At 54.4% G+C, this 13,660-nt stretch overlaps 1 protein-coding gene across 1 annotated transcript in view; it reads right to left on the reverse strand.

Moving 5' to 3' along the window:
• Positions 1–13,660, reverse strand: part of ZNF618 (zinc finger protein 618) — a 171,233-nt gene that overhangs the window by 47,399 nt on the left and 110,174 nt on the right. The window contains exons 3-4 of the mRNA XM_029919630.1: positions 11,828–12,087; positions 2,468–2,563 (exon numbers count right to left, since the gene is read on the reverse strand). Of these exons, the coding sequence (XP_029775490.1) occupies positions 2,468–2,563; positions 11,828–12,087 (356 nt within the window). The remainder of the gene's footprint in view (positions 1–2,467; positions 2,564–11,827; positions 12,088–13,660) is intronic.

Raw genomic sequence — 13,660 nt, forward strand, 5'->3', positions numbered from 1 at the left:
AAAGGCCCATGGCAGGGAGCCGAGCAGAGCCCCTCAGACCTCGCCTGGCAGGGCCCCAGGGGCAGAGGCCCTGCTCAATCCCTCACACAGGCCCGCTGGCACCTGGGCTCAGGCCGCATCCTTCCAAACAGAAGGGCCAGGAAGCTCGCAGCAGTACGGAGGCACTCCAGGCTACGGCACGAGGATGGCTGGGGCTAAGGGCCCAGGAACCTGCCTTTTGAAAAGGGTCCTCAGGGGATCCTGACGCCCAGCACCCAGGTACGAGAACTGGGTTTAGAGGGAGGCATGCCTGGGAGGGAGCGGGCAAGGTGCGGATCGTGCTTCAAGGGAAGACTGAACGAAATGTCAGCAGTGCTCCTGCCCTGAGCCCAGACATCCCGTGCGCCTAGGCCTGATGTCTTCAGCCCCTCCTGGGGGCAGCGGCCTGTGACTGGGCGTGAACTCCAGGTAGCAGATTAAGTCACAGGAGCACTGAGCCTGGAGGCTGTCGCTCCGCTCCGCCCCGCCCGCTGATCTCAGGCACAACCCTTTTCCAGTCTGAGCCTCTGCTACCTCACCTGTAACACAAGATGATTCCTGCATCTCATGACTGAGGTCAGGATTAGTAAGACACGACATGTGAGCCGCCGCCACCTCACTCCTGTGGGCCACTACGGGGGGCACTGTCATCCAAACACCAGCGTGGAACTCAGCAGTCTGTTACCCAGTGATTTTCTATGTGCTACCCTCGGCTCGCAGGGAAAAATATACACACGTGGAGGGCAAGGATCAGACTATAGATTTCTTTGTTTTTAGCCCCGTGACTGGCACACAACAGGGGGCTCAATAAATTCCCAGTGTCCTGCTGTTCTACTCATCCGTCACCAAGTGATAATGACCCTGACTCCCCTCCTCCACCCGCTCTCCAATGGTTTCTGCCAGTTTCCCTTCAACCCACTGGGAATTTATGGAACACCTTCCACGGGCCCGGCACTGACGCCACAGCCATGAGCGAGAGCGAGGGTGCTCGCCGCCCTCTGCCTGCCAGGCCAGGGGGCGGGCAGGGGAGGGGGCTACGACAAGTGCAGGGCGTGGTGGGCCCAGTGAGGACCCTGCACTTTAGTGAGGGACCAGTCAGGGGGGTGGACAGGAGAGGTGGAAGGAAAGGGGGAGATGGAAGAAAGGTACCCCAGGGAAGGAAGAGTCTTTCTCCAGAGGGTTTAGATCACAGCCTCTGACAAGGAAAGCCTTGGTTCAGACTTCACTGGCTTCCAGGTGAGGTCTCTATGCCCCAGCCCTGCCACAGACCTGGGCCTCAGTTTCTCCAACTGCAGCCAATGACCTCAAGACTCTTTCAAGCTGTATAACTGCAGGCTGTGATAGGGCCCCCGGCTTGCCTACCCACCTGATTCTGTTTACCAGCAGCCCAGGTCCCAGCTGGCTTTGTGGGATTTCCCCTCAACTCCCACAGTGAGCTGAGGATCCGGGCAGCCTTGCGCACGGACCTCAAGCCACAGAGTCACGGTGGGCATGGTCGGCAGTCTTACATCCTCGCCTGGCTCCCCAGGGCAGAGAGGGGGCCTCGCCCAGTGCGCTGGGTCTTAGGACCGAGTTCAAGGTCCTGCCTGCCTCCACACGGCCACTCACCCTCAGACCCCAGGCTTCAGGTGCTCTGTCTGCAGAGGGGCTGGGGGTGTGGATGGCTGTAGGGTGAGGCATGAGGAAAGGGCACCAGAGCGGCAGCCCCACAGGGCGGTGGTGCCAGCACACTGGGGTTCAAATCCTAGCTGACCACATATGCAGCGAGGGGCACCGGACAAGTCATGGAAACACTCACGCCTCAGGCTTCCTCTCTGAACACAGGAAAATGGTACCCACCTCGGGGGGAGGGGGGGGTTAGGAGGGGAGGGCAGTTATGGGCAAGAATACTCTGGCTACTTTGAGCACAGTACCTCGTACAAAGCCAGCATTCAGTACAGCGAAACTGATGTGACTATCGGCATTTTCCTAAAGCTCCTTACAACCCAACTTCCTGAATGCACCCCGGGAAAGAGAGACCCAAGGTCAGGCTGTGGGGAGGCATGGTCGTCTTGAGGAGGTGCAGTGCACGGGAACTTGGAGAGGTCCTGCGCTAACCTAATGGTTGAATCCAAGCTCTTCTAACACATTTGGCCACAGAACTCCTTTATACCCTTGGCCTGTTTCAGAGCTGTAGCCCAAAGCAAGTGCAGTCAGAATGTTCCAGACGTGCCAATCTCCATGTGCTCTGTCATCCCTCTAACAGCCAAGTCTTCCACAGGGCCCCCAGCGGGCTCAGATTTGCTGCCCTGTGGCCAGCGACAGGGTGGAGGAGGGTGGCCCCTCGCTGCCCTGCAGATGCTAGCAGGTTCTGCTTATCAGGGGGTCCGTAGGTGACGGCCTGTCCAGCCGTGCCCCCACCCCCAAGCCGGCCCCGAGCAGGTCCTCGTGCCCCTCAGCCCTCACGTACCAGATGCATATCTCAACGTTTGGTCAAAAATCCAGGTCCCTGAATATCGGCTTCGCACAGATCCACCGTGGGGGCTGCCTTCGGGCGCTTTTCCATCTGAATTACGTAAGAAATCAGAAAGAGCCCTTGAAGTTGGGGGTGCCTGGGAGGTGGGGGAAGGAGCCAGGTGACGAGGGCTCCAAGGCTCAGGTCAGCCAGTCACCTGAGCTTCCGGGGCCTTGGCTTCTCCGTCTGCACACAGGAGGGTGACCAAGATCATGCCTTCTAGGCTGGCATGTGACAGAGAGCAGCAGCTACAGGCCAAATCCCCCCAAGAAGTTTCGTTTTCTCTACACTTTGACTTGTAACATAATGTTATTCATACTATGCTTGTAACGTTTCTCCCCAGAAGCCTTCCAGCAAATCGAGCCTACAGGGAGGGGATGCCCCGTGTATGCTGTGGTCTGCTGTCCCCCAGCCCGCAGCCTGGCGTGTAACCAGCCTTCTTGGGGATTCTCCGCTCAGACCCTCCTGGCCAGATGCGGGGCACGCTTCCTTACTCTTTGGGCTCCCCAACTACCCTTTCGTCGTCACCATCATGGTCTACAAAGTGCCAGTGCTGTTAACACACTTCCTTTGAGCCTCTCCTATGTCTCCGCGCAGGCTTGGCACAGGTGAGGGAGCAGAAGCTGGCCGAGTGTGCAGCAACGTGCCCGCCTCCCACAGCCAAGCAGGGCAGGGTCTCCACTCCGCGCCTCGGCACACGTCAGCTCAGCTCCCCGTCACACACCCGGCCCATCCAGGTGACCATCATCCCCGTTTTTCAGATGAGGGAAAGCGAGGACTGGAGGGACAACACATACGGCCAAAGGCTGCCCAGATCAACTTTGGTTGGGAACTCGTGTGGCCGTGTGACCACTATACCTCTGGGAAGGCACCAGAGACGGTGCCTGTTAACGTGTACCATTGGCCAGTGGCACCCATGTCTCACTCCCATCCTCCATCCTTCCAGGAGTCCTCATGTGGTTGGGACAACTCAATACCCACTTTGGTGATGAACACAAAAATTCCAAGAGGCAGATGAGATAGATGGCCCAGGGTTGGGGCTACCCAGCTAATGGCCGGCCAGCCTTCAGGCCTCCAGCACGACACCAGGTCACCTCCAGACGCCAAGGTGCTTCTCCTTCATTCCTGGGGCTCCCTCCAGTGCTGCAGGGCAGCAGAGCCCCCCTCCCACATGTCTGGTTCTACCGCAGGACTCCTGGCGTCCCCTTCCCCCTATTATGGCTGCCAGGAGCAGCTGACAGAGCATGCCAGCACACCAGAGCCAGCCTCTTCCTCTCTCCAGCCCTGCTGTCACTAGTGACACAAGAATCCACAGATGCTGAGTAACAGCACCTGTCTAGTGTTTGCCAGAAGCGCCTGGCAGAGAGCCTGGCTTATTAGCGCCTCTCCTGAGAAGATGGGACAGATCAGGTGAGGCCAGCTGAGACCAGGGAGCTCTGGTTCCTGGGGCCACAGGGGGAAGAAAAGCCAGGCAGAAGACGCTGGCCCTGAGGACAAGGAATGAGGGCTGCAAGCCTGAGCTCTATCATCTGCACCCAGCTAGCTCCAGACACGCTTAGACACCTTTCCAGACACATAAAACACAATAAGGCTGGAATCCAGAGCAGGTGAAGGGAAAGAAAAACACAAGGGAGTCAGAGGGGCCGAGAAACACCCAGCACGGGCTGGGCCCACAGCCTCCTGGGGGACAAGGGACCTGGAGAAGGAAATCATGGACAAGTGGGGGTTTCCTGAGCTTCTCAGGGCTTGGACTCAGACCAAATGTCCTTGGGACCAGGGTCTTCCAAGCAGAGTACAAACCACCTGGGGATACGTGAGCACAGGTAGTTTTAAGAGAATCAATACCCTAATCATCAACTTTCAAATGTATTCTTCCCTAAAATCAATGTGCTGGAGATGTGGCGGGGGCTGGGGAGGCCTCACTCAGCTTCTCCTTCCTACTTCCCTCCTGACCCCACCCTTACACACTACAAATGAGACAATCTCTTTATCCCCCATCCCACCACGGTGCCCCCAATGGGGGCTGCCCACCTCAAGGCTCCAAGCAGAGAGGTGATCCCAAATATAGGAGTGAACCTAGAAAGTGGGCAAAATCCAACGCCAGGTAGGGGCGCCTCCTGCGAATCAGGTGATTTCCAATTCTTTGCTCTTAACAAAACTGAGGCAGCATCTAATGGAGCTGTCAGCAGAGAGACCATTAACAACAGCGCCTGATGACAGACCCCATGCAATTTTCAGTACGCAACTTGGAAAGAGTTCCAAAAATTGAGTGACGCTCAAAACACCATCCATCCCTGGTGCCTTGTGTATGTGATTAAGCTTTCCAAGTACTTACGCGTATGGAAACCAAAACACAGGAGTTAAATGAATGCTGAATCTTGTCTCGTTCAACAGGAAGAAATACTAATTCACAGAAATAGGAGCCAACTGAAGAAGAAATAAAGCCCCATCCATTTCATTAAGAGGTGCGTTTTCAGTAATTTTTTATTTTTACATTTACTGTTTATCTGGATTTGTACTTGACAAACTGTATACTTACCATAACTTGATCGGGGGGGGGGGGCAGAAAACGTTTTAAAAAGTACAGTTTTATGATCCCAACAATTTTTTTTAAAGAAATGTCTATTTCAATTTATGTACATCTTGTCGTGGAAGATGAGTGTAAAACAGTGATCAATAAAAGACTCTCAAGCATAAAAAATATATTACATTAGGATAAAATCCTGCGAGGGAAGTGGGCTGGAAATATGAGTTCAAGGAGAGAAAGGAAAGATGTAAAATTTCTGACTGTTAAAGATGAGCTTGTTCGGATGTTTTTAAAATGGATGATGGAAGGTATCCAACAGCAGTGGGTGTGCATTCTCTCCGATGCATCCAAAACAATGGTTTCGCGGTTACTCCAAAATGAAACTTTTTTTGTTTTTACACAAAACTCCAGAAATTATATCCTTTGCAATTATTTACACTCTGGATAGAAATGTGAGATGTCAATTTGAAAATATGAAAGATCATACAATTTCTCAAAACTCTTCGGGGAGGTGATGAACAGACAGAAGACTGGAAAGCCTTGGCCTTTCTGGGCCCTCTCTCTCCAGATGTAACCCCGGGATGTCAATGTCCTCAGGCTTCCGCTAATACTGCTAGTATCTGTTTTGTGTTTTCGGTCTCCCCGTGTGAAAACGTTTTCATACCTATTATTTCGCTCTGCCCCCAATGGGCCTACTGGAAAGACAGGCGGATGTTATGACACCCACGGACCAATGCAGACAGTGTGGCTCAGAGAAGTTAAGGAGCCTGTCTGTGACTCCACTTTGGGGCAGATCCTGGTCCTCCTGGATTACAGCCCCGGGGCTCTTGCCTATGGGGGCCCTCTAACTAGGACCACTGGCCACCCTGAACCCCCAGATGAAGGGCCAGCTGCAGAGATAAGACGTGCCTGGGAGGGCAGCCAGACCCCCGCCCCCCGCCCTTCCCCGATGGCTGGGCAAAGAGCTGAGTGTTGGTTCTGGCAGGCTTGGGTGCAAAGCCCTGCCAACAACCCACTTAAACAGGAAACTATCAGCTGGCTCTATGGAGCAGGACCTGGCAGCCCCACCGCCTGGCTTTGTCACAGACCAAAACGGCGTGGCCCTGTCTGAATGGCTGCCTGCTCTTTCCAGAGCCGAGGCAGAGCCACCACCGCCTCCTTCCCCGGGCAATCCTGCACGTGTGGAAACACCTCTACCCCTTAATGCTCAAAGCTCACTGCCTAAAAATGTCCGTGTGGTCCCCCATCTGAGCCTGGCTCTGCCTCCTGCATCCCGTCCAGAGATTTCCAGGACAGAGCTCCCTCCATCGCAGGCTATATCCAGTTCTCACAGTTCCCACAGTCAGAGAGGCCTTCCTTTTACAGAGTTGAACCACCTCCTGGTGATGTCCCTGTAGCTGCTGGGGCTCAACATTCTAAGGAACATGTCCACTCCTTCCCCCCAACTCAAATACCTAAAGTTGTGAACACCTGCCCACCATGATCTCCCCCACACCCCCACCACTGGCCCCACCCCCAGCCTCTTCCTCCCCACGCCAAGAATTAACTCTGTGGAAAGAACCTGATTGGCCCACACCTCCTATCTGAGGCGGAGCCCAGCTGGGTGCTGGCTCCCTTCACGGGGCTCCTGTACCACCAGGTCTCCAAGCACCTGCTGCTCTTCCTGGGCTCCCTCACGTGCAGCTTCCTCAGGATTAAGGACTAATGCCTTCACCACACAGAGAAGAGCACCCTCTGCTTGGTAGTATGTCCTGACCATAGTCATGGGATCTGAGCCCCCTTCTCTCTCAGGAGATGCTCCACGAACTGAATGTCCTGACTGCTGTAAACTCAGCTCGCTTTGTCTGTACCACCTAGGATAAGAGTGGCAAGCAGGTGGAAACTTCATAGTTTTCAACTCTGGCTGGCTGCCAGGGACTTCCTGGTGTGCTGTGTTGAGGATTCAGAGGTATATTGTTGCAGCGTGCAGGGATTGATTAGCGATGCCTGCCACAAGTGTAGCCTGAGGTGTAGCAGTGGTAGTACCTTGGGTTTAGGATTCTTCACAGTGCTCTTAAAAGCTCAAGTGTAGCTCTGCCACTCCTCAGGCTGCCTGCCGTGCAGAGTTCCACACACAGTTTGACAGGTGGAAACCAGTATCTGTTGCCTCGCTTCCTTTCACTTCTAGGTTTTATCCAACAGTCATCAAGTTCAATATTACACTCTGCGCTTCTTGCTGAAAACCCCGGAGTTTCCCCACACTGGCTCCAGTAACAGGGACGTTCTTTCTAAGAGTGAAGGAGATCTTTCTTAGCACTTCTGGGCAGCTGGGAGACAGCAAGCTTGGCAGCCAGCCTCCTGGGCGCTGATGCCCCTCCCAGTTCTCCCAGCCCGAGAGGCTGCCAAGTGCCACGCACGTGTCCAAGCCCCAGCTCCTCTATGGGAAGTGCCTCAGATAATGTTTGTGTCACTGGGAACACTGTTTTTCTGATGGCTGTTACAGGGCCAGTGAGGACCTGGGTGTGGGGACGAGGCGGGTGGAGCTCAGAGGAAAGGCAAACGGGAGGCTCTGGCATGGTACAGCACTGAGTGGCCGAACAGGGACACTATTCTATTCAGCAACTGAGGCTGGCTCTGAGCACTGAGTGCAGTGGGGTGAGCAGGGCGCCCAGGAGGCCCTCGGCTCTGCAGAACCTCGTGCTTCTCTGCCCAGTGCCTCGGGAACACATTAACTCCATGACACCTGGCCACCAGGGCACAGAATGCACACTGCACTGTGGCAGGTGCACATTTAAAGGGATGGCTCTAACCAGCATTCTGCCCCTGGCCTGATCCTTGTTTTCCTTCCAGATGGGAGGGAGTTGCTGGGAGGGGGATGGACCCCTCAGGAAGCCAGAAGAAAATATCACTGACTTGCTGTGTGGTCCAGGGCAACCCTTTTCATTTCTGCAGGCTTTTGTTTACCTCTGTATAAAACGAGGGGATAAGAGGTGTCAAATCCGTAGCGCATATAGCCCCACGGCCCATCTCCATGACCATGGCAGTCATCAATAATCAATCATGCCACCCTTTAGAATCTTGAACACAGAACTCCTGATAAACAGCAGCAATTACTTGACCTTGGCCCGCAAGATGAAATCTACTTGTTGTCTTGAGATGAGGTGAATTCAAAAGGATCAATTGTAACATCGGATTTTTTTTAACGCATTTCTTTCCTGGCCCTGGGGCCGAACCAGATTTCTCTGAGACTGGCCCTTGGGAGAAATTACACCCTCAAGAAGGAAGGTCTGCCTTGGTGGATGTGAGATGAGCCTCCATAACCAACAGGAAGTGCTCCCAGGCCCTGCTCAGGTACGGGCTCCGAAATGGTGGCTCCACTTTTGACTTGCCACTGTGGCTTTACTCCTTTTTCGTGAAAAGTTTGCCAAAAGCAGGTTACTTAGAAATGTCCCTGGATTCTACGGAGGGAGCACTGGAAGGGGACCCAGGGATGGGACAGGTTGACCTGTCCAGTCCTCAGATGAGAAAATGGAGGCTCTGTTAGAGGCTCATTTAGCCCCCTTGTCTTCTGACACCTCATCCAGTGCCAACTTTTTCCTCACCCCATTTTATTTTCTTCTATACCACATTGACCTATTTCTTAGGCTTTAAAAAAAAAGGTAGAAACTATTACTACTCTTCCCCCTTGAGTGGTACTTGAAAGAGGTACTCTTCCCCCTTGAAGAGTAACACTAATAATACCGATAATAATAGCGAAACCACTTATGAAGTACAATGCTGAGTGCTTTATGCACATCATCTTGTTGAATCTTCACGTAACCCCTGAATTTGCAGTTGTGAGAACTGCGGCGCAGAGAGGTCAAGGAACCTGCCTGAGGTCCAACAGCCATTACATCAGAGAGCCTGGATTCACTTCCAGACTGGGGACAGAAGCTCGTTCTCTCCGCACAATGCCGTCTTCTTCCGCTGTCTCTTTTGATTTACACACCCATGAGGCAGGTGGGACAGGGAGTATGGCTCACTGGATGGAAGAGGACTCTAAGGCACAGCAAGGCCACGGACCCTGCTGCTGAGCAGAAGCTGAGTTGGAAAGCGGCACCCGTGGCTGGCACGAGGCCCTGGGGCCTCTTGCTGTGCCGGCAGCTGGCCCAGGGCAGACTCCCTCCCAACACTTCCCTAGCATGGCTGCTGGAGGCCTTCCCCCACAAATCCTGGCCCCAGCCCAAGATTCAGATTCAACTACCCTTCCCTGGGCATCTCCTGGCGAAGAGACACACACAGCTACTGGGCCCAGCGAGTCTTAAACCCACACCCCAAAGTGAGCAAGGGCACATCCTCTCTCGGGTTAGCTAGCCCTAGTGGTTACCACTGGCCTTGGCCCTGGGGGAGTGAATTCTGATGGAGGCAGGACAGAGGGGACTCCTGACAAGCCCCTTCCTCCATTCAGCACCGGGCTAAGTTACTCCTGCTCTTCACCAAATACTTCTGGTTCATCCCAATTCTGTCACGAGGGAGGGTGGCATTTCCCGGCCACCTGAGGTTGGGTGGGGCCGTGTGACTAAGGAGGCCAATGACAGGGAGGGAACTTGACTCTTCTCCCTTCTGGGCTGTAGCAGGTAATAGCTAGTGTGAGGCCCTCCAGAGCTCTCTCTCCCTCTGTCCCTTGGCCAGAAGCATCTCATATAATAGCTGCTTTGAGCCTGTTCCAGAGTGAGCCCCCAGATGACCCACGGTGGACAAGCAACGGGACCTAAGAGATAAACCTTTGTGGTTCTGCGCTACTAAGATCTCAGTACTTTCCGGATGGCTTATTCCTGGGGTGTAACTTAGCCCCATCCTGACAGTTACGGCACAAACATCAGTACCACGCCCTAGAAGCCAGTACCTACTAGGCACTGTGGAGTGGGAGCCGGGAGCCCAGAGACCCGGGTCAGCAAAGTCCAGGGGCTCCTCGTCTCGTGGCAGAGGTAGGCACAGGCAAGGCCCCTCTGATCTAAAACAGATCATGGGAAAGCCGCCTGGGGGCTCGGTGGCCTAAGCGTCCAGCTCTCAGTTTCAGCTCAGGTGGTGATGTGTTAGGTTTGTGGATTTGAGCTCTGCCGGAGGGCTCTCTGCTGATAGTGCAGAGCCTGCCTGGCATTCTCATTCTTTCTCGCTCGCTCGCTCGCTCTCACACACACTCTCTCAAAATACATAAATAAACTTAAAAAAATTTTTTTTTCTAAATAATGGGAAGTGCTCAAGTGAGGGGTAGGGTATACAGGGAACTCTGACCAGAAAAGGTTAAAGCAAGCTCTGGGAGGTGGCGGCACAGGCGCCAGCCTTAAAAGACGGGCTGAATTTGGGCACGTGGAAACAGACAAGGACTTTCCAGGGAGAGGGGATAGTGTGAGCAAAGGGCAAGAAATGCTGCATGAAGGCAGGGTATGCTAGAATGGAAGGTCCGAAAATTGGAGAGTGGGATCAGGTTACAGAGGACCTTGATACCATGGCCTTGACCTGACACAGTGGGGCGGGGAATCCCAAGTTTCTAAGCAGGGAGAGAAGGGCCACCAATTTGTGTTTGCCAAGGCCCCCGGCAGCCAGAGAGGAGGACAGGTGGGGCAGAAAGGCATCCGGGCATGGCTGTCAGTGGGGTGCTGCAATGGCCCCGATGTGGCTGATGGGGTCACAAGGGACAGTACGGGAACAGCTGGGAGAGGGGGCACAAGGCTGAACCCGGACAGCTGGGGAGATGAGGCTACAGGACTTGGACGTCAACTTGGGGACACAGACACGGGGGATCTCCACACGAGGCCCTGCATGCCAGACATGGGACGTGAGCCCAGAAGCCAGGAGGAGGTGAGCCAGAGCTGGACCAGGAAGGACAGGCAGCGGGGAGGGAGACACGGAAACGTGGAGGAGCGCGGGGCCCTGGAAGGAAGTCTGGGAACAGACTAGGCGAGTCCTACATGGCAGGGCAAGGCACGTGGACTTCACAGACCAGGTTTTGCAAACCTGTGGCCACAGAACAGCTCTGACCCCCAGACAGGTTTAGCTTGGCAGATTTCCAAAAGTCAAATTTGTTGCCAACATTTGAAGTCAAAAGTATTCACCTCTGATTTCTCACGTCTGCTCTGGTGTGTGGCATGTCCACACTGAGCCCGTCTCCCACCCAGTTCCTGCAGCAGTGGAGGACGGAGCCCCCCTGTCTGTGTTTTAGGGGAGGCCTTGTGGGTATCTGGGTTTGTGAGCCCCACACAGGAGCAGGCGGGGGACCACCCCTGGTCCCCGCTGGAAAGTGAGGGGGGAGCGAGCACTTCTAAGAATCTCATTTCCACAGAGCAGCTCTGAGCCGGGCCCCGACCAGAAGAGGCAGGGGAAGGAGCTGGTCTGTCACCAATCTGGTCCCGACGGGGCGCCTGTTCCCAGCAGGATATGCCCTGGGAGCCACTCGCAGGAGCCCGCAGTAAAGCCAAGGAGGAAGAAACACAGGCAAACTTTAGGACTATGAGCAACGTGGTGGTGTCGGACCCACCTGGGCCCGGGAGCCCCACGCCACGAGAGGTTCACCACACCTATAGAATGTTCCAGGCATTGGAGTTGACCAAGTCGAAACATGGCTAGGGCTCTGGCACGTCAGGGAAGGGAGGAAGAGGTCCAGACTACAACTGTCTAAGTGAAGGCAAGTCTAAGGAGCCCAGGTCCTTCCCCGAGGGCAAAGCGGAGCCCTAAGGCTCTCCCAACCCGGGTACAGGCAGGACTCTTGTCTCGGGGACTCCGACCCCACGCCCCGGTCCCAGCCCTGACCCTCACAGACAGGCACTCACCGAGGGTCTGCTGGTTGCGGACGCCACCGATCACCACGCAGATCTCGGCAGGCACATCACCTGCCCCGTCCTTGCTGACCACCTTCTTCTCCTCCTTGGCTTCCCCCTGCCAGATCACCTCCTGGATGTAGTCATCAGGTAGCTCCGTCTTCACCTTCACCTCCGTCATCGTTCCCTGCTCAGCACTCAGGGAGGCCTCCGACGGCGCGGGCTCTGGCCCCTCCACCTTGGTGATCTTCTGGCTGCGCTTCAAGCGCTCCCTGGGAAAGAAGAGTCTGCTCAGCGTGGACCCCATGCCAGCCCACCAGCCCAGGGGGTTGCACCATGTTTCGAGACAGACCCACTTCTCCGTGAATCTCACCTTGAAGCACCCAGCACCCATGGCTGCCCCTATGGGTCCTTCAGGGAACCCTGAGGCTCCAAGGAACACTGTTTGAAAACCACTGGTCTAGGAACTGGCTCCAATGCCACCCATTTTACAGATCTAGAGAGGTCTAACTGTGCCCAGTAACTCACGTAACTGGAGTTGCAAAAGACCTACAAGGGCAGCTACGGGTGGTTGAAATGAGTTCTTCTCCAGTTTCAATACACACATACATCAGCTGAGAATCTTGGTAAAATGCAGATTCTGGCTCAGCAGGTCTGGGGTTTAGCCTGAAACTGCTTTTCTTTCTCTTTCTTTCTTTTTTAATGTTTATTTTTGAGAGAGAGAGAATGAGAGTGAGCATGAGCAGGGGAGGGACAGAAGGAGAGGAAGAGAGAGAGCATTCCAAGGAGGCTCCCAGCTGACGGCACAGAACCTGACATGGGGCTCGATCTCACAAACCGTGAGATTATGACCTGAGCTGAAATCAATAGTCAGACACTTAACTGACTTAAGCCACCCAGGCACCCTTGTATGGTGAAATCATTTTTTTTTTAATTTTTTAATGTTTGTGTATTTTTGAGAGACAGAGAAGTACAGAGCATGAGTCGGGGAGGGTCAGAGAGAAGGGGGAGACACAGAATCTGAACAGGCTCCAGGTTCTGAGCTGACTCTATGGCCTGATGCAGGGACTTGAACCCACGAACAGTGAGATGATGACCTGAGCCGAAATCAATAGTCATTTAACCAACTGAGCCACCCAGGCACCCCTGAAATCTTAATCCCCAATCCAGCTACAGCTGGAGACAGGGTCTGTAACAGATAATTCCGGTTAAATAAGATCATAAAGGTGGGGCCCTAATCAGACAGAACAGGAAGAGGAATCTCTCACTGTATCCCTGCCACGTGAGGACACAGAGCAAAGGTGGCTTGTCTGCAGGCCAGGAAGAGGGTCCTCACCAGAACCCAGTGGTGCTGGCACTGTGATCTCAGACTTCCACTCTTCAGGGCCATGTGACAATACACTTCTGCTGTCCAAGCCACCCAGTCTGTGGACTTCTGTCATGGCAGCTCAAGTGGACACTGCTCAGGACTCAGATGGAGCAAGCCCAAGGGAAAGGGTAGGCTGGGAGTGGCCTGGGGGGCTCAGCTGGGCGTCTGATTCTTGATTTCCCTTCAAGTCATGATCTCATGATCTGTGTTCAAGCCCCACGTCAGACTCCACGCCGATGGCTCAGAGCCTACTTGGAATTCTCCCTCTCCCTCTCTCTCTCTCTCCATGCCTCTCTCCCACTTGCTGTCTCTCTCTCAAAAATAAATAAACCTTAGAAGAAATGTCTTAAGAAAAAGCAGGCTTAGGGCGGAACCAGGCAGGAGCCAGGGCTGTTGGTCAGCCAGCAACTTGCTGTGTGACTTGAGCTGGCCACCCAACCTCCGAGCCCCAGTTTTCCCCTCTGCAAAATGGGGCT

Source organism: Suricata suricatta, chromosome 13 (genome assembly GCF_006229205.1).
Source record: "Suricata suricatta isolate VVHF042 chromosome 13, meerkat_22Aug2017_6uvM2_HiC, whole genome shotgun sequence".
NCBI lineage: Eukaryota > Metazoa > Chordata > Mammalia > Carnivora > Herpestidae > Suricata > Suricata suricatta.